At 44.9% G+C, this 27,124-nt stretch overlaps 1 protein-coding gene and 1 long non-coding RNA gene across 5 annotated transcripts in view; one reads left to right on the forward strand and one right to left on the reverse strand.

The window, feature by feature from the left end:
* LOC146854935 (uncharacterized) overlaps positions 1 to 27,124 on the forward strand; it is a 425,965-nt gene that overhangs the window by 336,226 nt on the left and 62,615 nt on the right. The window lies entirely within an intron of this gene.
* LOC146854936 (uncharacterized) overlaps positions 12,835 to 27,124 on the reverse strand; it is a 253,605-nt gene continuing 239,315 nt past the window's right edge. For 2 of the 3 annotated variants that reach the window (XM_085652353.1, XM_085652352.1), the window contains 2 exons: positions 25,517 to 25,542; positions 12,835 to 13,155 (listed from right to left, as the gene is read on the reverse strand). In XM_085652353.1, coding sequence (XP_085508479.1) covers positions 13,088 to 13,155; positions 25,517 to 25,542 — 94 coding nt within the window. In that variant the 3' untranslated portion in view covers positions 12,835 to 13,087. The remainder of the gene's footprint in view (positions 13,156 to 25,516; positions 25,543 to 27,124) is intronic. The other variant, XM_085652354.1, reaches the window with a different exon arrangement.

Here is a 27,124-nt window from a genome sequence, read left to right on the forward strand (position 1 = left end):
GCAATGTGTTGCCACTGAGGTCAAGGTGCTGTTAATATTGATGGCAATCTACACAGCAATACATGTTTATTCAAAAACAAGATCAAGTCACTGTTATTGAAATTCTCCAAGATGACCTCCCCCTCAACCCACAGTGAGAAATCCGTAGTCCATAGGCTACTGATTGATAGATCACATGCGGGGTGGCACGTAACCAGCCGGACAAGCACACAAACAAGGAAAACCCAGATTAGTCCCACAGATAGGCAGCAACACCACAATGGTCCCAGGAGATTGGACCCAATAAAGCACATATGGCCAGAGGGGTGCACGTTCCCAAAACACCATAAAGTTAGATGCCACATAAAGTTAGGAACACTCAGCTAATCAGGGCACAGCACACGCAGTACACGTAGCCATCACACGCTCCTCATACCGGACATCTGGACACATTACCCACTGGCCCTCATTGTGTTCACGCAAGGTTGAGACCCACCTCCATTCACTATCAGGTGGACTGATTTACACCCCATGACTAGACCTTACATTTCTTTCTCTAAAATAAGATCTTAAGGGGCATATTTACAAGAACTGACGCATTGGAATCGATACGTCAGATTTATTGCGCCTGCCTCAAATGCGTTAACGGTGCCATGGATGCACTGTATTTACAATGTAGTGCTCCATGGGGCAAGGATTCACGGGTGCGTAAGAAATTCTGACGCATCGTTTGGCTCTAAAGTGACAGCAATACGTCAGAACACAGAGGTGAGTCCCATGTTAAAAGCCCTGCATCAATCCTTACGCCTAGTTGAAGAAGGTGTAGGTATTTTTACGCAGTTGAGTTGTAGAGTGACACAGTGAAAAGTTGTAAATTTCACTGCGTCAGCTGTACGTGGCTTTTAACGTGGGAATGCCTACCCTGCATTCAAAACACTTGGTGCAGGTATAATGTGACACAGGCCTCTACAAACTGAGGCTTTTGGCCCAATGTGTCAGTTTGCAAATATGGAGCAGAGCGGCGCACAGTTTGCTCTTCCGCTGCGTCTAAATAAATGACGCTGCAGTGGCATTAGCTCCTTGTAAATATGCCCCTAATTGTCTTATGATGCTCCAAAGACTAAATGGCATTCAGAACGAATGTTCAGACAGCCCTCAGACCAGTTTCTGTGGATGTATCCAGGCCGAACAGTTTAATTAAACCAACTGTTCCTGTTTTGTCAAACACCTTTTGTCTTTTGTTTTTTCAAGGTAAATTCATATTCCAGCAACAGTGTGTCGCGCTGGATCAGGTTTGCAGAGCCATCGAGGCGATGCCCTGCAACAGTGATAAACAAATTTAAGAGTTTCAGTGTCTGGACATGTAGACCTTAGAGATACATGTCTGAGTATTTAAATACGCTGCACCCTGTCCTCTGGGCAGTTTAGGGCCTACCCTAGGAGTGACTTATGTGTATTAAAAAGGTAGGTTTGTGCCTGGCAAAATGTTGATATTGCCAGGTCAAAATGGCAGTTTTTAAACTGCACACACAGGCTACAATAACAGGACGGAGCCATGATTAAAAGGCCAACGAAGTGGGTGGCGTAATCAGTGCTACAGGCTCACTAGTAGCACTTAATTAACAGGCCCTGGGTACATGTAGTACCAATTTATTACACGTAAATTAAATGTGTCAATTGGATATAAGCATTTTACCATGTTTATGGAGAGCCCACAAGCACCTAAGCTCTGGAAAAGTGCAGAGTCCTAAGGCCTGCAAAAACTATATCAGCACAAAAAATGAAGGAGAAAGGCAAAAAGTTAGGGAAGACCACCCTCAGGCTGACAGGTCTACAAGGAGTATGAAGGAATAATTAGAACCTGGTAAATTGTCTGTTCCTACGGCAGAATACATCATAATTTTACGGAACTCTTTGGCAGTTGCTTGCTTAACCAAGTGGGTGGCCAGTGGCTTAAGTCAAAGCCACATTGCGCCCGCAGCTGTGTTTGGCAAAGTAGGCTCATGATGAGCCAGGACAGCTAGGATATGGCCATAGGCTGTGTTGCATTTCGGTTATTGGTGCTCGACCCTCTTTTTTAAGCAGCTATTAATAGAGATATCTAGGACGGGTCCGAAGCTCTCCTCTACTCTTTGGTTTGCCTTAGCATTTTCTCAGGCCTGGATGTTCCATTTGTTGGGATTGGGTTAAATACAAAGCAGCATGTAAACAATGAATCCGAGGTAAAAACGTAAACATGAAGATTTGTATTTAGGAATAAATAATTAATGCCCAATATTTCTTAAAATATTTTATTTATTCCTATAATCAAGGACTGTTTTCTTTTTTCCACCAAAATACTTGGTAGGGTCGCTGATTTTTCAGTGAAAAACGAGCATAACAAGAACCTGAGACCTGCCATGAAATCACACCTTTATCAATCTAGGCTAAGGTTCAAAATGGGAACTAAGATTCATTTTAGGGCTCAACATAGGTCTCACCTTGGATATATATAGAGTCGAACCAAACTATGATAGGATATGATTTAACGGCTTCCTGAATCTCATCCCATTGGTGTTGTATTTCTAGGGTGAGTCACAGTCACATCAAAGTACAATCATGTAATGGACGAAATTTCACTGGTGGTTTCCTGTCTGGATTAAGGCCCCCTCCCAGAGATCGCAGGGTTTTCTATTATCACCAAACTCTAAATAATCTGACATTTATGGGTCGATTCCGATCCTTTATTTTTTGTTTCCGTACGACGAGTATCCGTAATTTTTTCCGTACGAATCGTACAAGTCCCGTCCGACCCGTGAAGTACGATTCATACGGGAAAAATACATACGGATCGGCCCGATCCGTATGAATCGGATCGGGAAAAGTTGTACGAGACGGACCCGGACACTTTTCCGGACGAATCGTAAAAATACAGTCCGAACTTACAAGTACGATCTGGATCAGCTTTCCGATTTACGATTCGTACGGAAAACGTCCCGTACACGGGGAATAACTTTACCCGCTACGAAGCGAACTTTGTACGACTCGTATCCCAGGAAAAGTTGTTCCCGGTGAAGGACTGGGTTATTCTAAGACCCAGCGGTGCCAGGGGACAACACCTGAAACCTTCGTGGGTTACCTGTTCTGGCGTACAAAACACAGAGACACGGGACACTTCCAGCGACGTCAGAGATCAGCGTTTATTTACTGCAGGGATACAGAAATCACAAGAAGTACACAACGTGTAGGTTCTCGGAGACTGCTTCAAATTGCAAAAGTGGATCGCTCCTTTTATACACGTTTTTGCTATTGCACAGTATGGCGAACAAAGGTTACTACTCAGTTCCCACAATAAACTTCAAAAGAGTCGTGTTCATGTTTCAGGAGGCCGGAACATAATTACAGCAGCATTGCCGGTTCCCAACTGCAAAAACATATCTACCCCGCAATAAAACACATTCCATTCTGACCGTAAACACATTAGGAGAGAGGACAAAAACAGATGCAAAGAAAGGACAAGGATGCACAACAGGTTAAAGAAGAGTGTCGGGAGTAATAAAGGAAACTTGATGACAGGATCAAAGACCTCGTGTCCAATGCATGCATGACTGAAACAATAGGCTAGCACGGCAAGATGAGTCCCGAGAGGGGCCATCTGCCTTCGACGTGTCATTTCCCTTATCGTAAAAGTCACCCTCAAAGAAACACGTGTCCCTCATGTAAGCTTGGGAGTCCCAGGGTCACGAAGCGGGCAACGTCCGTTCGCTGGCTACTTGAGGGCAAGAAACAAAATGGATGTCGTATCTAAAATGGAACCCGAGGGTTCGGATGAACAAACCCAAAAATGAGACGGACCATACGTGGTTGCGTAGCGAAACTGCGTACACCCACTATACTCGTCATTTGCGGTTCGTAGACACCAAACTCATCCATATTCGTCACCACTCAAAAAGTGTTGTTCCGTCTCACACGGAACCTCAGACGCTCCTTTTGCCCTCAGGTAGGCAAGCACTAGTCAAGATCGGAATCGATTTCAATATTCATCAGATCGTTCACCTGCTGCTGGAACATCATTCTACTCATCAATGTCTCCTTGGTAACAGATGGCCGTCTTATACACGTTGTAGCACAAAGGCCACATAAGACAGGACCACACTGTACACAAAGACAACACGTGAATAGAAACGTTACAACAACCCCTACGATCATCAGTATTTTCCAACCCCAAGTGGATATCAAGCCCCAAAACCATCCTAGAAGTGTCTAAATACCTTCGTCCACATGTATGGACTCGGAAATCTTGTGCAACTTTGAGATGGCTTGGTAGACAGTTGGAGCATTGTCAGGAATAAAAATGCAACAGCTCGAATGGATAACTTTACACACACCACCTCTATCTGCGAGAACGACGTCTAGAACCATCCGGTTCTGCAACGTCATGAGTCTATCCGCCTGAAGTTCAGCTGTTAAGTTACCAAGGGCACTCGCGGTAATATTAGCAGTCGACTCGACTACACGGGTCAACTGTCTTAGGTTCCTACTATTAACCATAGGTCCCCAAAACGGCAGGAAACCCTTAAAGAAATCTCCTGCTTCTTGACCGGCAGTATCCTCTTTGCTAATAACGCCTCTCACAACTCTAGTCTTGTGATAGTCTGAGGCAACTGTAAAAGTCGGTGGTAAAAGATTCGCAATATAACAGGTACCCGAAAAATCACGGGGTAACCATGTATATGCGCGTTCATAACATATGAAATAAGTGCCCTTAGCAGTCAGGAAAACAGGGGAAGAGAGCATCGGTAAGACATACGTGTCAGTACAAGCACTGTTCCCAAGTTGTGCTCTCGGATTTCGACCCAAACCTTTCAAGCAGAAATTACCGAGATGTGGTACAATCCATATTGGGGACGAGCTCTTAAGCTGTCTATCACCCACTGAAACACTATACTCAGCCTCACTCAGATCCTTATAGGCTTGCACCTCTTCATCTGGGATAAGCGATGCATCAAAAACATCTCTATCTAAATCCGCTATCGCCAAAGGCTTGTGGTACGGACCGGGACCAAAATTAACAGAGCGTGGCTCTCGACTGGGGTAGGAATCTAGTGCACTACGAAACATAGTTTGGAATGCTCGAGCGGAACCCTGGGAGCTGTAAGGAAGGACCAAATACGGAATACCCCTATCCATGGTATGTGGCATTAACCCACACACCCAACAGTTGGTAGTATTCATCACCAACTGATGCTGATGTAGGAGTTGAACGAAGGAGTTATTCATAAATTCCGCACGTCTAACCTGTTCGTGTTGAGGCAAAGGATGAAAAGAATGTGGGGAAACAGTGGTGATGGAGCTTAGTTTAGGAGAAAGGGTAGGTGACACAGAAGGCAATAACAACTGTATTCCAAAATACACTCCGCCCACCAATAGCATAGATACAGTCAGAAACAGTAGGAATACCTGAAACCGAAAACATTTTGTTCGTACAACCCTATATAACTCTGATCTCTGCGCCGACATCCTTTCTACTTCCAACAGCTTAGAGAATGCCATCCTCTACAAACCGTCCATGACGTACTTGACGCACTTCGTTCTGAGTAGCGATTATCAGTCCCCAGGAGTTCCCAGGAATCGATAAAAGTAACTGACCTAGCGTCAGAAACCTGCTAAACAGAAAGGAGTACCCGCACGGCCCTACGGTAACCCGGATGGTAGGGTTTCCTCAAAACGTTCAGTTTTAATACAAATCTCTTTAGCAGTGAAAAACACATAAAAAACTCAAAAAGAACGGATGTAATTGTCCATAATGCTCATAGCACCGAAAAAGGGGAAAAAAACAAATATACGACTTAATTTTTATTAGTCCTTGAACGAAGAAAGTATCGACTTCTTCCAGGTCGAGTTTGTTCTATAAACAATTGTTCAGCCGGCGCAATAGTGTTCGATAAAGTGAACAACGAGTCGGACCTTGGGTTCTCTGCTACTGATGACTCCACAAGTGGGTTTGGCAGCGACAGATCATCTCCTACAGGTTGAGCGTCACTAAACGGCACAAAGTTCAAAGGAGTCTCAGTTTCCGTTGCCGCAATCCCAGTTCTCACCCAACCGTCTGTTGGTGAGGGGATCGGTACCTTTTTCGTGTGGCCGGCGTGAACCCAGTTCTTCCGGCCCTCCAATCGAACCGCAGTCCTCGTTGTCAACAAGACTTGAAAGGGTCCTACGAATCTTGGCTCCAAGTTACGTTTCCGACCAAAATTTCGGGTAACGACCCAATCGCCTGGCCGGAGCTGATGTCCAGGACCCTCTGTCTGCGCCGGTAGAGCTTCAAAAACCTGTTGATGGATCAACCGTAGTTTAGTGGTCAAATCATGAAGGTAATCAATTAGCATTGGATACTCAAGACTATCAAAGGCCTTAGGTCTCGGGACTCCCCAAATGTTCGCAGGGCGGCCGAACACAATCTCATATGGGCTAAGCCCTACTCGAGAGTGTACAGTCGCCCTGGTTGATAGGAGGGCCAGAGGCAAGGCATCAGGCCATGATAGACCAGTGGAAGCTTGTATTTTTGCAAGTTTCAGTTTCAGGGTACCATTGTACCCTTCAACCAAACCCGCTGCCTGAGGATGATTAGCGCTATGGAATTTTTGATGGATTCCAAGGCCCTTACACACACTCTGCATCACACTTCCTACAAACTCACTTCCATTATCCGACCACACGATCCGTGGCATTCCATACCTAGGAAAGTATTCCTTCAGCAGGATTTTCGCTGTGGACAGGGCAGTGTTATCCTTAAGAGGATAGGCCTCAATCCATCTAGAGAACGCGCAAACCACAACCAAAACATACTTCAGGTTATTGCATCTCTCCATATGGATAAAGTCCAGTTGGATCACCTCAAAAGGACAAACAGGGGGAGCAAAATGACCAGGTGGAGTGGGGGTGCCCTTGCCAGGATTGTACATCAAACACACCATGCAATTCTTAACCACTCTCTCAGCACACTTAGTAATACCCTCATTCTTCCATACAGGGGACAAGAACTTACATATCCCTTTTGCACTAATATGTGACAACCCATGAGCCATCGTCACGACAGCTAATACGTACGCATCTGGTAACATCCACCTCTGACGTTCCGTCAAGTCAACCCAACATCCATGCATATCCAACCTTCCCGTACTTTCTTTCCACTTGATCTTTTCAGCTTCAGTTGCCTCGTTCTGAATTGCTTTCACACTCTCAACAGTGTCTTCACACATACCAGTTTCCGTCGGCCATCTCACTGAACTTGTCACGTACATTCGAGTTGTAAGATTCTTAGCCGTTTCCTTAGCAATCTCATCCGCAAATGCATTACCACGACCAACATCATCCGTCACTTTCCGATGTGCGCTACATTTAACAATCGCCACTTGTTTAGGCAAAGTAAGTGCATCCAAAAGATCATTCACGAGCTGCCCGTGTTGGATCTTCGTCCCATGCGATGTCATAAATCCTCTTTCTCTCCAAAGTCTTCCAAAACTGTGCGCAACACCGAATGCGTACTGACTATCGGTAAACACATTCACTCGCTTTCCCTTAGACAAGACACATGCCCTTGTCAATGCAATCAACTCTGCCGCTTGTGCTGAATTCTGATTCAATCTCGCAGTTTCCACCCTCTGGGGCAAATCCACTTCAGGTTTAGCCCCACCAACTTGCTGGGCGTCTGCCGCCGTAAGGGCAGCCCAGTCACCGCCTAACTCAGCCGCGTGATTCTCGTGACGAATTTTCGCCCAAATCGGCTGAGGCACTACATTGCCAAACAACATGTCGATATCAGCAAGATTCATAACAGTAGCATCCACTAGTTGGGACAACTCCTTATAATAACCTGCAGGATTTTTACGAGGATCGGGCAAAGTTTGCTTCACCTGCAAAACTTCTGATCGCTTCCAAGGGAGGTGTATCCACACTCTCTGAAACCGTCCTGGGACAGCAGGATTAGCATTAGGATCACCTGGCATCCACACTGGGGGAACTTCTTGCATAGGATATTGACCAGGTTTTGCCATCCACTCTTCGGTCTCGTCTTTAAACAACGCTCGAGGTTGCACTGTACATCGAAAGGATAACAGACGTTCTAGAGCAGCTCGAACCTTATCACCTACAATCACACCAGTTGTAAATTGATGCTGGAGCTCAGAAACCTCAGACGGTACGTTGTTGACCACATCGTCGACCACATCATGATCCCATTCTTCCCTCAACGATTTACACATTTCCTCAAACACGAATCGTTGCGTGGGCGCATTAAACTGGGAAAATGTTTCAAACATTATACGCGAAGTGTACTTAACAGGATTACGAATCCATTTACGTGCCATTTTTACCAAGGATTCACGTTCCCTACCATCAGGAAGCTGGCTGCGCCTCTGAGCAACATCAGAAAGTGTCGATCCAAGTATTGGCCCAAAAAGCGGAGAATAAAGAGTAGCAACAGCATTCAGGAGACGGCTACGAACAGAAGGAGAAGAAGAAGAAGGCACAGGAGCAACAACAGTAGGAGTGGAAACAGTAGAGGTGGACGCGGCACCAGGAGTAGCGGGAACGACAGGCTGAGGAGGGGCTGGGAAAAGCGCAGTAGGAAGAAAAGCCGGTAAAGGAGGATGGACAATTTGCGGCACAAGAGGATTCGGGAGAGCGGGAGGAACGACGGGCTGACCAGCAGCCGCCAAAACAGCAGGTTGAGGAATAGGAAGAATCATAGGACCCACAGTATCTGGAGCATAGGGAGGTGGTGATTTCAACAAATAAGATAGGAGCGAATCTTCTATCACTTCTTCTCCCGTCTTATCGGCATTAGACGGTAACATCGGGTAACACTTATCCACCGCCATATGATGAAGTCGAGCACTAACTTCCTGCTCTTTCTCATCTTTGTCTCGCTGATACTGTTCAGCATTTCACATCACCGTAATGACACCTTCTCTCTTATTTTTCTTACTCTGTTTGATTTCTTTCTGCTTGGCCTCTTTACGCCATAACCGGAAGGAATCAAACATGGCTGGCCTAGCCTTCTTTTTAAACAGTTTAGCTTCCAAATTATCTAAAACGGCAGTTTCGAAACTACCATGTGATGGCCAACTAAGAACACCATCATTTTTAGTATAACGGACCCAATATTCGTTATATACGATAGGACCCACGCCATGGCGACTATAGAGCTCATAAATTGGAGTTCCAACCGGAGGTATCGGACATGAATCCTCCAGCCGGGAATCCATTCTGCAACATTTAAGAAACCCAAACAAAGTACTACGGCCAGGCATCGTGCACACTAACCGAGTTTACAAACTTCAAGGGCTATCGAATTATGATGTCCTCGCACAAAAATGCGAGACCCTCGGTTTTGGCAATTGCAATCGTCAAATAAAACCCAACAACTAAGAACCACAAATGCTATGGAACCATGCGAACAACAAAGGAACACTGGGAGCGACCCACAAATACTTAACTGAAAGAGCAATGGCGTCACCAGGAAGGCCCGTCTATCGTCTCGCCGTACAAAGGACTACGCCAGGCGCCAAAACAGGTCGACAGGCAGGGCATCAGTCCGTCGCAGCCGTCAGGAGGCGGGGATCTTCGCGGGAAAAGACGTCGGGCCACTTATTTCGACAACTGGATCGATGAAGCGGGGTGCACCTTCCCTCGGAGATTTCACACGAAGTTCCTCACGATCGTCGGGCTTTGGACCGGTACCGCTGATGTCGCCCCACGTTGGGCGCCAACTGAAGGACTGGGTTATTCTAAGACCCAGCGGTGCCAGGGGACAACACCTGAAACCTTCGTGGGTTACCTGTTCTGGCGTACAAAACACAGAGACACGGGACACTTCCAGCGACGTCAGAGATCAGCATTTATTTACTGCAGGGATACAGAAATCACAAGAAGTACACAACGTGTAGGTTCTCGGGAGACTGCTTCAAATTGCAAAAGTGGATCGCTCCTTTTATACACGTTTTTGCGATTGCACAGTATGGCGAACAAAGGTTACAACTCAGTTCCCACAATAAACTTCAAAAGAGTCGTGTTCATGTTTCAGGAGGCCGGAACATAATTACAGCAGCATTGCCGGTTCCCAACTGCAAAAACATATCTACCCCGCAATAAAACACATTCCATTCTGACCGTAAACACATTAGGAGAGAGGACAAAAACAGATGCAAAGAAAGGACAAGGATGCACAACAGGTTAAAGAAGAGTGTCGGGAGTAATAAAGGAAACTTGATGACAGGATCAAAGACCTCGTGTCCAATGCATGCATGACTGAAACAATAGGCTAGCACGGCAAGATGAGTCCCGAGAGGGGCCATCTGCCTTCGACGTGTCATTTCCCTTATCGTAAAAGTCACCCTCAAAGAAACACGTGTCCCTCATGTAAGCTTGGGAGTCCCAGGGTCACGAAGCGGGCAACGTCCGTTCGCTGGCTACTTGAGGGCAAGAAACAAAATGGATGTCGTATCTAAAATGGAACCCGAGGATTCGGATGAACAAACCCAAAAATGAGACGAACCATACGTGGTTGCGTAGCGAAACTGCGTACACCCACTATACTCGTCATTTGCGGTTCGTAGACACCAAACTCATCCATATTCGTCACCACTCAAAAAGTGTCGTTCCGTCTCACACGGAACCTCACCGGGGTGCAAGTCGTACAGGGATACAAGTCAAGCAGGCCCCCCCATGCATATGTACGCACCTTACAACAACATCGCGTATGTACGGCGCGTACACCAACATCGCGTATGTACGCACCGTACACACGTGCTGTTGTTGTAAGGTGCATACATACGCGATGTTGGTGTAAGCACCGTACATATGCACTGTTGTTGTAAGGTGCGTACATACGCGATGTTGGGGTACGCACCGTACATACGCGCTGTTGTTATAAGGTGCGTACATACGCGATGTTGGGGTACGCACCGTACATAAACAACGCATGGAGGTTCATGACGTGTACGTCGCGTACCGGGGCTCCGTTTGTTGGGCTCTGCTTTTACGGCTGTTTTTGGCTCCCGTAAGAAAAGAGCCATACGGAGTGTCGTAGGGACGAATCGTACTTGCTGGGCCGGAAACAGCTGCTTAAATACGTATGGACATCGCGTACAGGCTGTTCCGGATCCGAATCGTTGTTTTTACCCGTACGATCTTTTGTACGATTCGTACGGAAAAAGGCTTTCTGTACGAATCGTACTTCCTAGGTTGTAAGGAAAGTATACCGGGTACGAGTCGTATGGAGAAAACGCTCTGTACAACGATTCGTACTGCCTTTTTCCAGGATTGGAATCGGCCCCTTAGTCTTCTAGGTGCTTCCTCTTTAACACTGACTTTTGCAATGATTTCTTTAGCTACAACTTCACTGCTAGTATTACAGAAAGTGGGACTCAACAACAATTCAATTTAGGATTGCCCATACAATTTTGAGATATCCCAAAAATAGCAAGGATTGGACTTGTCATCATTGTGAAATGGCCACAGTACCTAGAGCCACTAAATATGCTGGAGAGGCATAGTGTGACATGTATGTAGAGGCCTGAAGATGGCCTGATTTCAGTGATACGGATGCACTAGCCAAGGGTCATGTGAAAGGATCTAGGTTGAGAAATTCTGCATCTTTCCTTTCAACCACAATCATTCATGAGTCACATTTGGCAACACTCTGACTGCCATTTCCGTCCATCCATCCATTCCCATTCCAAGATGCCCTCCCCCCACCCATCAACACCAAAAATCAAGGAATTGTTAAACTTCAACACAACACGCAGCAGGCAGAGAGACATTATTCTTGTGTATTTTAAGCGTTTTTTCCTGCCTCGCTGTGATTTTCTGGTTTTTTTTCGTGTACCATGCTTCTATGCTTCCCACGTGTGCCTGTGCACACCTATTTTTGCTAACTATCAAGAGAGCTGCACCTATGCCACCATATTAAGTGTCAATGAACAGTAACTAACACCTGTTACTGGCAAAGTTGTTCCTGTTGTTTTGAAACAACCTTGTTGCCGTCAATTGCGTTTTTTGTTTACTTTACTTAAATTGTTTAGTACCCTAGCTCTACAGCTAACTGACCTGAACAAAATCTGAAATGGTCCCAGAAGTGCTGCTGTTCATGATACAGATGTTTACATCTTCTCACCGCGTTTTACTAACTTCCTTCCAGGCTTTCGTGTTTGCTTTAAACCTGCTGGAGAAACTTTTAAATACGTGAACATTTCACGTCACTCACAATTAATAAAATACAGATACAGAATTATAAATCGTCCTTTGTTGGTGTCTTTGTTGGATGCACCTGATTTACAATAGGTTATAAAACAGAGGGTAGCTCCCTTGGTGTCATGATTTTCGTTCTCCCGTAGGAAAGTAAAAGGATGATTTTTTTGTGGAATACTGCTCTTCCCTTCAGACTCTCAGATCTCTCCAGCAAACTAGGTTATTCACAGTGTTTGCTGCTGGTAACATCCAAAGGTAAAGTTATTTATTTCTGGTCTTAGTAAATTATGCATTATTAGTTTTGCTAACTATAGCCTTAATATTTCCTACCAGAAATTGATAATAACGGTCTCAATGCTACTTGTTCAAGGGCATTGGCTGGGGAAGCCAGGATGCTGCAGGGCAGCACAGAACAACCACCCACACAGACACACAATATTGGCAGACCCTTGAGGCTGCACGGAGCAAAATTACATCTATCAACTGCGGTTTCATATTTTTTTAAAGGAAGAGAGAAGTCGTCTTCTTAAGTAATGCATTCCACATGGGCAATACCACACATCCCTGGTGAACAATCCCTCATTGAAAAACTCAGGAAACTTGGGAAGAAAAGAAATGTTCTTTGATCATCTGAAATTTTATTTAGGAGGACAGAGCTTTGAAATAATAGCCATGAAACATTGCCAACGAAATAATTGTGAGGTTTAGTTAATGTGGTAGAAAACAGCAGATTGGTGAAGATTTAAATTTGAACTGAAATTACTTCTGATTTGTTTTTCTGGGGAGATAGTTTTTTCCAGCACTTAATTGACTCCTTTTGAAGCCTGTAAAGGTAGAATTGGTGGTACCCTCCACGGAAGAGCTGCACGGCGTGCAATCAAAAAGTGCCCAACACGCGGCTCATCATCCTATGGACTCCGGTCATCTGAAAACCATTCCTATTAGCTATAAAAAAAAAAAAAACACATAGTTAAATGTGGCACCAAAAGTTTGATCCCAACTTAGCAGCTACATTTAAAAAGAAACATGTAAGAGAGTATTCCTGGGAGTGAGCAACCATCTTCTAAAGTCAAGGTTTTGAAATACTGTAAACACAAAACAATCGTAGAGTCAGCACTTCACAGCACAAACTGGTCCAAAATACTGCGGGCGCATTACATCATTATTTTAAAAAATGTAGGGGCATTTTTACAAGCTCTTATCGCCACCACAACATCACTTTTCAGGACGTTGTGGTAGCGATAGGGGCTTAGCCTTATTTACAAGGCAGCGTTAAGCCACTTGACGTGGCTTAATGCTGCCTTGTGAATAAGGCACCCTTTCACGCTATACTTAGCGTAAAATGGGAGGACAATGGGTGTTCTGGTGGGTGTTCCACCGCAACATCCATTGATTTTGATGCTGCCCCATATTTACAAGGGTGGCGTAAATATGGTGCAGCACCAAAATTAAGACAAGGGAAAATCTGGGCTTACCCTTGCGCAACGAGGAGAAATGGAACATTTCTCCTCGTTTTTGCAATTTCCATGTGTGGGGTGCTGTGCAGCACACAAAGAAACAGCAAAACGCCATTGATTATTTATGTGCAGGAAGGTGACCCTTCCCTCACATAAACAATCATTTAAAAAAAAATTACGTTCTGCAACTTCCTTGTGTGCTGCATTAAGCAGCAGACAAAGAAATTTCAAAATGCCATTTCAGATTGTTTATGTGCAGGAATGGACACCTTCATGCAAAAAAACAACTTCCCCTACAACGCAGGCACCCTTGCACTATGGTGAAAGGGTGTCTGCGTTGGCGGTAGGCAGCTAACATTAGCGCCAGTACAGTGGGAAACGCAGTGCTGCACTGTATCCTTGTAAATACTGCGTTTTGAAAGGGGCGGAGCGCAGCGTTAAGCCAAGGTGGTTAACGCCGCGCTCAGCCACTCCCTCGTAAATATGCCCCGTAAACTGTCCTCTTCTGACATAAATTTCAACATTCAACTATTTAATTTCACATGACTGCAATGATGCAGCTCAAAGGACTAATTGCCCATGGGTGCCCGCATACCTGGTTTGAGATTTACGATGATTTTGCATCAGGGTTGTTTGACTATTCTGGCGCAGCCCAATGCAAAATCATTTTTGGCACTTTGCATGGCTTTCCAAGGGTTAGAACAAAGTGCATAGCGCTGCCTGGCGCTACTTTACGTCGAGTATGAGTTAAATGGGTGAAGTATGGGTGTTCCCATACATCCACCCATGTATTTTGATGCACACTCAAATTTTCTATGATATGTAAACCTGGATTTGCACCAAAATGGGGCGTCTACCCGACAGAGGCGTCATGAGGAAATATCTTTATTTCTCCTTGTTACTTCCTGTTTCCAGGTGTGCAGCACAGATGGAAAGAAGAATAAAACAGGGACCTACAACCATTTATGTAGTAAGCAGTTACAATTAGGTTATATACTGCTAGTGGCCTCATATACACGTGGGGTACAATTAGTAATAATACTTTTCATGCCCAGGAGTTTGGATAACAATTGCCAAGATTGGGGGCCGTTGTTAAAACGAGGAGACATTCACCGAGTGCTCACCTGTTGTGTATCCCGTTACCCGGGGCAGCCTTCTCTGTGACGCCTGAATCTCCCTCCCGCCGTCGCAGGACAAACGCGACCGCTGTGTGGGGGGAGACGCGCTGGGAAAACTACATCTCCCATGATCCTTCGCACCCCGGAAGTGCCGCATTTTCGCGCCTGAAGGCGCTACAAAACTGACGCCGCCCTTGGCAGAGTGGGGGCCGTTGTTAAAACGAGGAGACATTCACCGAGTGCTCACCTGTTGTGTATCCCGTTACCCGGGGCAGCCTTCTCTGTGACGCCTGAATCTCCCTCCCGCCGTCGCAGGACAAACGCGACCGCTGTGTGGGGGGAGACGCGCTGGGAAAACTACATCTCCCATGATCCTTCGCACCCCGGAAGTGCCGCATTTTCGCGCCTGAAGGCGCTACAAAACTGACGCCGCCCTTGGCAGAGTGGGGGCCGTTGTTAAAACGAGGAGACATTCACCGAGTGCTCACCTGTTGTGTATCCCGTTACCCGGGGCAGCCTTCTCTGTGACGCCTGAATCTCCCTCCCGCCGTCGCAGGACAAACGCGACCGCTGTGTGGGGGGAGACGCGCTGGGAAAACTACATCTCCCATGATCCTTCGCACCCCGGAAGTGCCGCATTTTCGCGCCTGAAGGCGCTACAAAACTGACGCCGCCCTTGGCAGAGTGGGAGCCGTTGTTAAAACGAGGAGACATTCACCGAGTGCTCACCTGTTGTGTATCCCGTTACCCGGGGCAGCCTTCTCTGTGACGCCTGAATCTCCCTCCCGCCGTCGCAGGACAAACGCGACCGCTGTGTGGGGGGAGACGCGCTGGGAAAACTACATCTCCCATGATCCTTCGCACCCCGGAAGTGCCGCATTTTCGCGCCTGAAGGCGCTACAAAACTGACGCCGCCCTTGGCAGAGTGGGGGCCGTTGTTAAAACGAGGAGACATTCACCGAGTGCTCACCTGTTGTGTATCCCGTTACCCGGGGCAGCCTTCTCTGTGACGCCTGAATCTCCCTCCCGCCGTCGCAGGACAAACGCGACCGCTGTGTGGGGGGAGACGCGCTGGGAAAACTACATCTCCCATGATCCTTCGCACCCCGGAAGTGCCGCATTTTCGCGCCTGAAGGCGCTACAAAACTGACGCCGCCCTTGGCAGAGTGGGGGCCGTTGATAAAACGAGGAGACATTCACCGAGTGCTCACCTGTTGTGTATCCCGTTACCCGGGGCAGCCTTCTCTGTGACGCCTGAATCTCCCTCCCGCCGTCGCAGGACAAACGCGACCGCTGTGTGGGGGGAGACGCGCTGGGAAAACTACATCTCCCATGATCCTTCGCACCCCGGAAGTGCCGCATTTTCGCGCCTGAAGGCGCTACAAAACTGACGCCGCCCTTGGCAGAGTGGGGGCCGTTGTTAAAACGAGGAGACATTCACCGAGTGCTCACCTGTTGTGTATCCCGTTACCCGGGGCAGCCTTCTCTGTGACGCCTGAATCTCCCTCCCGCCGTCGCAGGACAAACGCGACCGCTGTGTGGGGGGAGACGCGCTGGGAAAACTACATCTCCCATGATCCTTCGCACCCCGGAAGTGCCGCATTTTCGCGCCTGAAGGCGCTACAAAACTGACGCCGCCCTTGGCAGAGTGGGGGCCGTTGTTAAAACGAGGAGACATTCACCGAGTGCTCACCTGTTGTGTATCCCGTTACCCGGGGCAGCCTTCTCTGTGACGCCTGAATCTCCCTCCCGCCGTCGCAGGACAAACGCGACCGCTGTGTGGGGGGAGACGCGCTGGGAAAACTACATCTCCCATGATCCTTCGCACCCCGGAAGTGCCGCATTTTCGCGCCTGAAGGCGCTACAAAACTGACGCCGCCCTTGGCAGAGTGGGGGCCGTTGTTAAAACGAGGAGACATTCACCGAGTGCTCACCTGTTGTGTATCCCGTTACCCGGGGCAGCCTTCTCTGTGACGCCTGAATCTCCCTCCCGCCGTCGCAGGACAAACGCGACCGCTGTGTGGGGGGAGACGCGCTGGGAAAACTACATCTCCCATGATCCTTCGCACCCCGGAAGTGCCGCATTTTCGCGCCTGAAGGCGCTACAAAACTGACGCCGCCCTTGGCAGAGTGGGGGCCGTTGTTAAAACGAGGAGACATTCACCGAGTGCTCACCTGTTGTGTATCCCGTTACCCGGGGCAGCCTTCTCTGTGACGCCTGAATCTCCCTCCCGCCGTCGCAGGACAAACGCGACCGCTGTGTGGGGGGAGACGCGCTGGGAAAACTACATCTCCCATGATCCTTCGCACCCCGGAAGTGCCGCATTTTCGCGCCTGAAGGCGCTACAAAACTGACGCCGCCCTTGGCAGAGTGGGGGCCGTTGTTAAAACGAGGAGACATTCACCGAGTGCTCACCTGTTGTGTATCCCGTTACCCGGGGCAGCCTTCTCTGTGACGCCTGAATCTCCCTCCCGCCGTCGCAGGACAAACGCGACCGCTGTGTGGGGGGAGACGCGCTGGGAAAACTACATCTCCCATGATCCTTCGCACCCCGGAAGTGCCGCATTTTCGCGCCTGAAGGCGCTACAAAACTGACGCCGCCCTTGGCAGAGTGGGGGCCGTTGTTAAAACGAGGAGACATTCACCGAGTGCTCACCTGTTGTGTATCCCGTTACCCGGGGCAGCCTTCTCTGTGACGCCTGAATCTCCCTCCCGCCGTCGCAGGACAAACGCGACCGCTGTGTGGGGGGAGACGCGCTGGGAAAACTACATCTCCCATGATCCTTCGCACCCCGGAAGTGCCGCATTTTCGCGCCTGAAGGCGCTACAAAACTGACGCCGCCCTTGGCAGAGTGGGGGCCGTTGTTAAAACGAGGAGACATTCACCGAGTGCTCACCTGTTGTGTATCCCGTTACCCGGGGCAGCCTTCTCTGTGACGCCTGAATCTCCCTCCCGCCGTCGCAGGACAAACGCGACCGCTGTGTGGGGGGAGACGCGCTGGGAAAACTACATCTCCCATGATCCTTCGCACCCCGGAAGTGCCGCATTTTCGCGCCTGAAGGCGCTACAAAACTGACGCCGCCCTTGGCAGAGTGGGGGCCGTTGTTAAAACGAGGAGACATTCACCGAGTGCTCACCTGTTGTGTATCCCGTTACCCGGGGCAGCCTTCTCTGTGACGCCTGAATCTCCCTCCCGCCGTCGCAGGACAAACGCGACCGCTGTGTGGGGGGAGACGCGCTGGGAAAACTACATCTCCCATGATCCTTCGCACCCCGGAAGTGCCGCATTTTCGCGCCTGAAGGCGCTACAAAACTGACGCCGCCCTCCGCCTCGCGGGACGCGCGCGGGCGCAGCCGGGCTAAGCCCGGGCAAAGGGCGGGCCCTCTTAGGCCCTCAGAGGCCTGAGGAGACTGGACTGGGCCAGGGACGCTGGTCGTTTCATCGGAGAAACGTCGGACATTGTAAGCACACCATCGCCAATTCTTACTATTACCCGGACAGTTAGGCAATAGTGTTATATGTAGATGTGGGCTATTTTACATACACAATAGACGCTATCATCCCCTATCCATTGCAGTAATAGGAATTTTATTGACTAACTATCACAAACGTTATGGTATTTAGTTAAATAAGTATCAAAAACTATTATTTTGTTTTTCGTTTTATCCAATTGTGTTTAGCTGCCTATACCAAATCGACATAATGTCACGTGAAACTAGAAGTAGTAAAGCTGCGTCAGGTAGTTCCAAATTAACTGGTACCTTAGACGATTTTATAGTCCGTACAAATACACTGATAGATCAGGGTATTGTCCTTATGGAAAGGAGGGTCTCCCAAGATCTTGCCCAAGCAAAAAGGTCATCAATGGGCCACATTGCTACAGCTCGCACTCCAACGCGAACTCTTGAGAATAATACTATCAATTCTAACACATGGCTTATTAATGCAGAGGTTCACGGTATTACAATGACACCCTCTGATACCCAAGATTGTAATACTCCTGATCCACAAGACTCGATTATTATAGAAAGCACCTTACCAGCCCCTCAGCCAGAAAATCAGATAGTAAACACCAATACCTCAAGAAAAGGGATAAGGGAGGGAGCAATTCCCAAAAAAATAATAAGTAGACGATCAAACAAAAAATATCCCGCTATTAAACCTATTAAGGCTTCTAAGTTAGGAAAGTGCAAAGAAAATAATACATCTAATGTAAGAGGGTCAAGGGATGGCAAGGGCCAAGAACAGGGGAAAGGAGGAGCTGCCCCTAAGACACTACCTATGAACATTGTAGACGACAGCTTTCTAGATAACTCTTTAGCTGACATCTTATCTGTTAATCTATCAGCTGAAAGTATAGGTATAAACATAGGGAAAGAAGACTCCCTTATATCGACCTTGTCTAAAATATTTAAGACCCTGCTCATTCCTATAGAAGAAAGACTAATAGGGATAGAAAAACAACTTACAGAACTGAGGAAAGAGAAAAAAGAAGAATATATTAGCAATCAAAAAAAGGTAACGCAGGTCCCAGCCCCTATTAGCAATGCACAGGTATCAAAAATACTTGACAATGACATTGAAAAGGAAAGGAATATAGCCCTAAAGGTCTCTACCACCAATCCCGTCATTATTAATGTGGATGAAAACAGAGCAAAGTCTTTACCAACATGTGAAACAGCTAAAAAGTTGACTCCTTGTAGTACCTCTACAAACAACAACGACATCACGCACAGAGAAAAGCGCAGGAATATTAATTTACCTCCTGAAGCATGTGATTATGTAGTTATTCTAACTGGGGTTCCGGAATTAGGCTCACCAGTCTTAGAACCTTATGAGGCGCTAAAAAACAAAGTGTCACATTGGCTGAATAACAATCATCCATTACCACCAACAATAAGAAGTAATATCTTAATGGTAGAGAGGGTCCCCTGGGTAGGCCATAACAGGAAAAAAATGCAAGGGGACTGTGTGATTGTATCATTTGAGGACCCTCGGACAGTAGGACATATCTGTTCGGGAGTCCCAAGGAATAATGGTTCACCGATTGTAGCAAGACCCCTGGCTTATTTTTATCCACCAACGGAACAACAAGATAATGCATGGAGTTGGTTAAGGGACTCAAATTTTGATAGGGGTGGAATAGGACGTGAATTTTTTAGGAATACATATCCTAAAAGATGGGAAAGAGAGGGGGAAGATGGCTGGACTCTAGTACAACGTAGGGCAGGGAGGCCCCAATATGCCAACTCTCAGTATCATAGAGAATGGATGGGCCCACAGTACACTCACCCCTTAATTTCCTGTTACAATAGGTTTAGTGGACTGGAGGACATTGATTGACTTCAAGCACACGGGGAAGGACACAAATCCACACTCTGTCCACTTGTTTCATCTGCAAACTCACCCGTGGCTTTAACAAGTCCCCTTAGGACACCTGATTGTTTATTTGGTTTACTTCCATTATCATCAACTGGTACACAGGGGGGAAATATTATACCAAAAAAAAAACCCTTGGAAGCTCCTGAACCCACATCCAAAGTGGAACATATAAAGCATCAAGAGGTAAACGATCCTATTAGTAATAATTTAGAAATATCGAGAAGATTAGGTAAACTTTCATCGGCTGCTAACTGCAGCTCTAAGCAAGGCCCTTCTATGGCCAGGATTGTTTCATGGAACGTTGCAGGAGTAGGTTCAAAAATAAGCGACCCCGATTGGAACCTTTATATAAATTCCTTTGAAATATGTGTTCTACAAGAAACATGGGCTACGACACATAGACATAGGGTTGGATATAGAACGTACCAGTTGGAAGCAGTTCCATCAGTAAGAGGTCGTCCATCAGGAGGGCTAATAATATGGGTTAGTGTGTCCATTAATATAGCCATACAGCAATTAAGAACCGATTCATTAGATATACTCGGTTTAAAAATGGTTACCATTGATAATCGGATGATTTATCTTTTTAATATATATAATCGACCATGCCCATCATATAAGGAGTCTCCATGTATTGACAAACTAGAATCAATACTGGATTCGCTGGACCCGGAAACAAGCACGATAATATGTGGGGATATGAACTGCAACTTTGAACCCATCGCTGGAATGAATAAACTGTATGAGGATGAAGATAATGCTAATGGCATACCATCCTTATCTAGCAATGGGACAGTCGCAGGTTCTACCCTAGCCTTCCAAATTACAAGGGTACTGGTTAGTCATGGACTGAGGGCATGTAACGGGCGTTTTCCTTCTGATAGTCCCAAGGCACCTACTTTTACGAGACGTAATTGTCAAAGCTCAATTGATTACGTTATTATTTCCATGGACTTGTGGCCATATATAAGTGACTTGATGGCCAAAGATAGATTTGATAGTGATCACCATTCCTTGGAAGTTAGCTTTACAAAGAGCTTAATGCTGGGTCAGGAAGTAGATGAGGGAGGACATCAACCTGTCCCAGATAATGTTATATTAAGTAACAACCGTCGGTCTGTTAAATGGGCATACATACTGGGACAAGAAGATCTAGTGGCAAATATTTATAATTGCCTTACTAATGTATTCGATATCTATAATCCCTCCGAAAGCGAACCTGGTTTATTTCTTAAATTACATAAAGAGTTCTTTAATGAATTATTAGAACTCATGACTAGAAGACCAAAAAAAGGAATGGGTGCAGTTAAGCTGCAGCCTACAGGCAAACCATGGTTTAATAAAGAATGTCGGAAAGCAAAATCAGCTTTGATAGACTCGGTTAAAAGTAAAAACGCTATGGTAATTAAAGAAAATAGGAAATTATATAATAAGGCGCTGGTTAATGCAAAGTGTTCATGGGACGAGGAATTATGGTCCGACATGCTGACGGCAGCTAAAATGAAGGACCAAAAGTTATTTTGGGAAACAGTGGTTAAGGGTAAAAAAAGAGAGAAAGGTTCGAGAGAAGTTTATCTCAATGAAGCAACCTGGATAGACCATTTTACGAACCTGTACGCCGCCCAAGGGACTGTTAACACAGCACAGGAAGATCATGCTATGTTGCCTACAGAGGCTGAATCTACACTTATAGTTTTTGATTTGGTGGAAACAAAATTAGCTATCAACTCTGTTAAATATGGGAAAGCTCCTGGGCTGGACAAAGTACCAGGTGATCTGTTCAAGCATGAACTAGATGTCTGGGTTCCCTACCTTAATCATCTGTGTAACATTGTTGCCGCCGGGGAGTCAATTCCGGACACATGGAACGGGGCGGAAATTATTACTATTTTTAAAAAGGGCGATAGAAGCAATCCTGCTAACTATCGTCCCATAAGTCTTTTAGATATTACCCAAAAAATTTATGCTAGGCATATACTCAACCGCATAAATACCTGGTTGGAAGAAGAACAAATTTTAACGAAATATCAGGCAGGTTTCAGAGTAAAAACAGGAACCATCGACCAAGTCCTAAGGCTCTGTTGTTTGTATTGGAAATATGTTGTTATTCGTAAAGGTCATTTGTATGTGGCATTCGTAGACTTACGGGCCGCATTTGACCTTATACCGCGAGATCTTTTATGGGAATCATTGAAATCCGAGGGGCTCCCGCTAGGCCTACTAAAATTGGTTATTGGATTACATATGGACAATTATGCAAAGGTGAGGTGGGGTCCTACTGGGGAACTTACAAAAGCTATCCCCATAAAAAGAGGAGTATGCCAGGGATGTGTACTGGCGCCAACCCTATTCTCCCTGTTTGTCAACGATATACCATCTTACATGGAGTGTAGTGAAAACGACGCTCCAAGACTAGGGGGAGAACGGGTTTCTTCCCTTTTGTTCGCAGATGACACCATTCTCATTTCCCAAACACCACGGGGCCTTCAAAATTTGTTAAATAGATTCCAGTCGTACTGTTCCTTGAAGGGCTTAGAAATCAATGCAAAAAAGACGAAATACATGGCACTGAGCCCACACAGGAACTTCAAGAAAAATTTAATGTTAAATGGACAGAAGCTTGATTATGTGCAGAATTTTATATATTTAGGTGTCTCTATAGACTCTTCCTTAGCTTGGAGACCGCAGCTAGAAAAGAATAAGATCATCTTCAAACAAAACTGTTTACCAATTCTTAAGAGACATAACGAATGTTTGAATAAGGCAGTGACCCCTGCGATAGAGATTTTTAAGTACAAAGTCCAATCAGCAGTATTGTATGGGGCGGAAATTTGGGGTCCTGTATGTAGACATACATTTCAAAATCTTGAGAATAAGTTCCTCAGGGGGATGATAAAAATACCTACAAATACCCCTCTAATACCACTTCTTTTGGATCTAAACCTGAAACGTACAGATCAACACGCAATATTAAGACCATTATTGTTGTGGGTTAGATTGTGGACGACCCCAGAACTAGTTAATTACAAGAATGGCTTAAAAGAAGTCATGGATCTCGATGATTGCAATAAAGTTTATTGGTTTAAGCATGTAAGAATTTGGTTAGGTACGATTGGATTAGCCCATTTTTGGAATGATCCTGAGGCTATGAATTCTTGCTCCAAGAAAATTGTCAAATTATCTTTCTGGTCATATGTGAGCTACGAACTAGTATATGCAAGAATTCATGGACCGCTAACTGAAAACTTCTTATTGTTTAAGGATGTTGCATCCTTTGAACCATTTTTAGACGAGATCCATCCGCCCTTATCAAAAACCTTGTACATAAAATTTAGATATGGTATCCTTAGAACTAAGGCCTTTGAAAAAAGTTGGACGAAATCAGGAAGTGATCTCTGTCCTTCTTGTATTCATGGTACTAAGGAAGATGATTTACACATACTTCTATTCTGCTCCAGCTATGTAATACCAAGGAAAAAGTGGATAGTACCACTATGCCATAAAATAGGCTCTAGATCCTATAAGGAGGCTGGCAGAATTTTAAAAACTGACACCAGCCAAGTGATAGTTTTTGGAGTTAGTAGGTTTCTTTTTGCTGCTAATTTTATTAGAATAAAGTTGGGTCTACATCTTTAAAAAAAAAAAAAAAAAAAAAAAAAGATAAATCGAGGAGATACATTATATGAATTTTTTAAAAAAAAAAAAAAAAAAAAAAAAAAACATGATACTATAACATGTCATTGTTGTTTCATCATTTTCCAACTAGGTACATGTGGTTGTTGCTTTTTATGAATTTCATACGAATTTTTAAGAATTCCTTTTATATAAAAAATGCTCTAGCGGTCACTGATTTAATACTATTTTAAAAGTTCTTAAAGTATATTTATTGTTAAATTGTATTTTAACTTTGTAAATTTTCCGCCCGGGCAAAATGTGTTTAACAAAAATTATGAAATTAGTTATTGTATACATGGACGCTATGGATATATATGTATAGGCTAGCTTTTTATTTAATGCTATTCTTATTATTATTTATTTATTTTTTTTTTCTTTTGATTGTGCTAACAAATGTCAACATGTAAGATAACAAATGTTCTATTGCTCTTTTATGACACAAATGTGTCGAAATAAAGATTTAAATGAAATGAAATGAATATTAAACTTCATAACTTTAGTGATAAAATGCTCAATGGCTTTCTAGATAAATATCACCTTTAACTTCACTGGAACATCATCAACGTTCCATAGTTTATCAATACAGTGTATGTCCTTGCCAGGATATTCTAGCACTGTTTATTGTCACAAAGATCCTACCCACTTAGTGCATACCATTAAATGCTGTAAGCTCTATTTACATCCACCTTATGTCAAGCTGAAGCATACATATGGAACAAGGGCAGCAAAGACTGGAGCAGGAGCGATGAAAGACAATATGTACAAATTAAGCAAGTCTTGCTCAGTATTGTAATCACAAGAAGTAATTAGTTTGCATCGCCACTGTTTACATTTTTGTGTTGCCTTGTCATTTATTAATTGAATCTGAACTTGCCTTGAAGTGAGTTCATAATTTGATCAATTCTAGACTTAACATTCTCTATGTGTTGTAAAGTGGTGACTGGTAATCTTTGAAAGAGCTGGGCTGTATTACTTGCCCCGAATGCTAGCAAGCACACAAAGTGAATGAGGGCAACTTCTTCAAGGTGGATTCAGGGGACAGGGGTATTCTCCTCCTGAGAACATTTTGAGGAAAGAGCCAAATAGTGCATTTTAAAACACCATTTTCATATAAATTCACTCAAAAGTCATAGAATCTAAAAATGCACGCATTAAATATTTAAGTACTTTTATAGTGTGATGCGTCAATGAACTCTGACACTCCTTAAGAGTTGACCCAAATGTTTTCAAAATGTGAAATGTGTGCCCCCATATATCCATAATCACCTCCATTGTGCCAGGGGCAGCATTATGCCATGGTTGCCTCCTATGCCAACTAATACCTAAAGCATGACGTAAGAGCATTTTGCCATGGGCACCCATATTCCTAGAAACTCCAGTATGCTAGCACAAGCATTTTGCCATGGGCGCTGCTATCAACCAAGAATTGTCTTCAGTATGCTTGACTCGTAAGCTCCACCCTGTTACTGACCATTCATTTCCCCCTCAAACCCGCCTTAAAGCTTCAACGCAGATTGCGAGGCTTTGGGAGTTGTTACACTCAAGTTGGCTTGCAACTGCCTCGAGTATGGAACAAGTCACAGGAAGATAGCCAATGTACTTTAAGAAACACATATTGTACGTGCTTTGAGAGCGATTATCTAAAATATTATTGTACTTGAGTGGTCTTACCATATGCATAGCTAGAGTATCCCCACCTAAGAGAAGAGAAAAAGGGAACCATATTAAATGTGAACAGATGGTACCTGAATAGGATACAATCACCGAAAGAATATGAAGAAATACCATGTCACAGAGTATGGAGTCTGAGATTAAGATGCATAATGCAAGTATCAGAATGAGAAGAAAGAAGAGCAGGTGGAGCCATGTGAGCCTTCTCAAAATTAAATCACAGGGGGACACGTGTAGCTTGTGCACCTACAATGGTGAGTTGCTAGCCTCACAACAATCTGTACATTTATACCTATTGATATATGAGGCAATGTAATTGTGTACAATTGGCTGTTCTATGCACGGTGTGCGTAGAGCAGAGACTCGGACATAAGACTCTTCAAATGGGCCTTCAGTTTGATGTTTGCCTTATGAGCAGTCTAGCCTCTCACTAATTTTGAGTGCATACAGTGCTACATCAAATCAATAAACCCCTTAGACTGGCACTCAATAACAGTCTTTGCAGATGCACTTACCATAACATCAGCAAATTGCTGTGGTAGTGATTTAGTGAGGGGATATAGTTTGCCCTCACTCCTACAGATCAAATGCATTTAAGGTTACTCAGTGCCTACAACTTGTACGTACACATGGAGCGTTAATCCTGGACCTTGTGTTTATTTATTTATTTTTGAGGTGTTATGAGCTTCTATTTGTCATCAAACAATACCTTTGAAGCACTGTATGACAAATAACAATAACACAATCTGGATGGTATAGCTAGGCTGGTGGAGTCCAGCTAGGTATGATGATTATATGTCTCACATGCTTGTGGTAGCGGCTTAGGGAAGATTACGGTCAATGCTATCTTGAAAAGTTCAGTTATCAGAGGGTTTCTAAGTTTTAGGATGCTAGGTTCCGTTCTGAGTTTGGAGTCATTACACCCAAAAGCAATCAGAATTGCGGATGCTGAACTTAAGTTTTTTCTAGAGAGGATATAATGTGGGCCCAATTTTTGCAAGTTTGCTGTTACTTTGTTCTAGTAGATCTTTGAATAGTGCATAGTAATATGAACGTAATTGTGGCATCCACTGGAAGTCAGGGTAGATCAATCAGGATTGTTTTAGAATGGTATGACTCACTGAAGTGAAGCACATCTTGATTGCTTGATTCTAGAGTCTTAAGTCTGCTAATCAGGTTCTTTGCCTGGTCTTTGTAAATCACATTTGCAAAGGTCTGAAGATGAGCTATCTTCTAAGTCCGCTTCGATAAGAGCTGTGCAGGAAAACCACATTGTTATCCCACTATGAAGTATTCTGATTAACCTAGACATACTTATTAAGTGAGATCACAAACGAATGATTGATCATTTTTCAGGAAGTACTAAGAATCCCAAACCAGTCTCTCAAGCTTGACTGCAAATATTGAAATAAACAGCATCATAAGGTGCTGGGAAATCAAGGAGAATCAAGGCTACATGGTGGCCTTAATTAAGAATGATTAGGATCTCCTCACACCTGCAGGTCAGAAACCAGACTGGTGGTCTTGAACCAACTGGTTTGTTTAATGCAATCTTGCATTTGGTTTATTACTATTCTTTCTAAAGGTTTGCTAAGAAATAGTAAGTTG

Source organism: Triturus cristatus, chromosome 4_1 (assembly GCF_964204655.1).
Source record: "Triturus cristatus chromosome 4_1, aTriCri1.1, whole genome shotgun sequence".
NCBI lineage: Eukaryota > Metazoa > Chordata > Amphibia > Caudata > Salamandridae > Triturus > Triturus cristatus.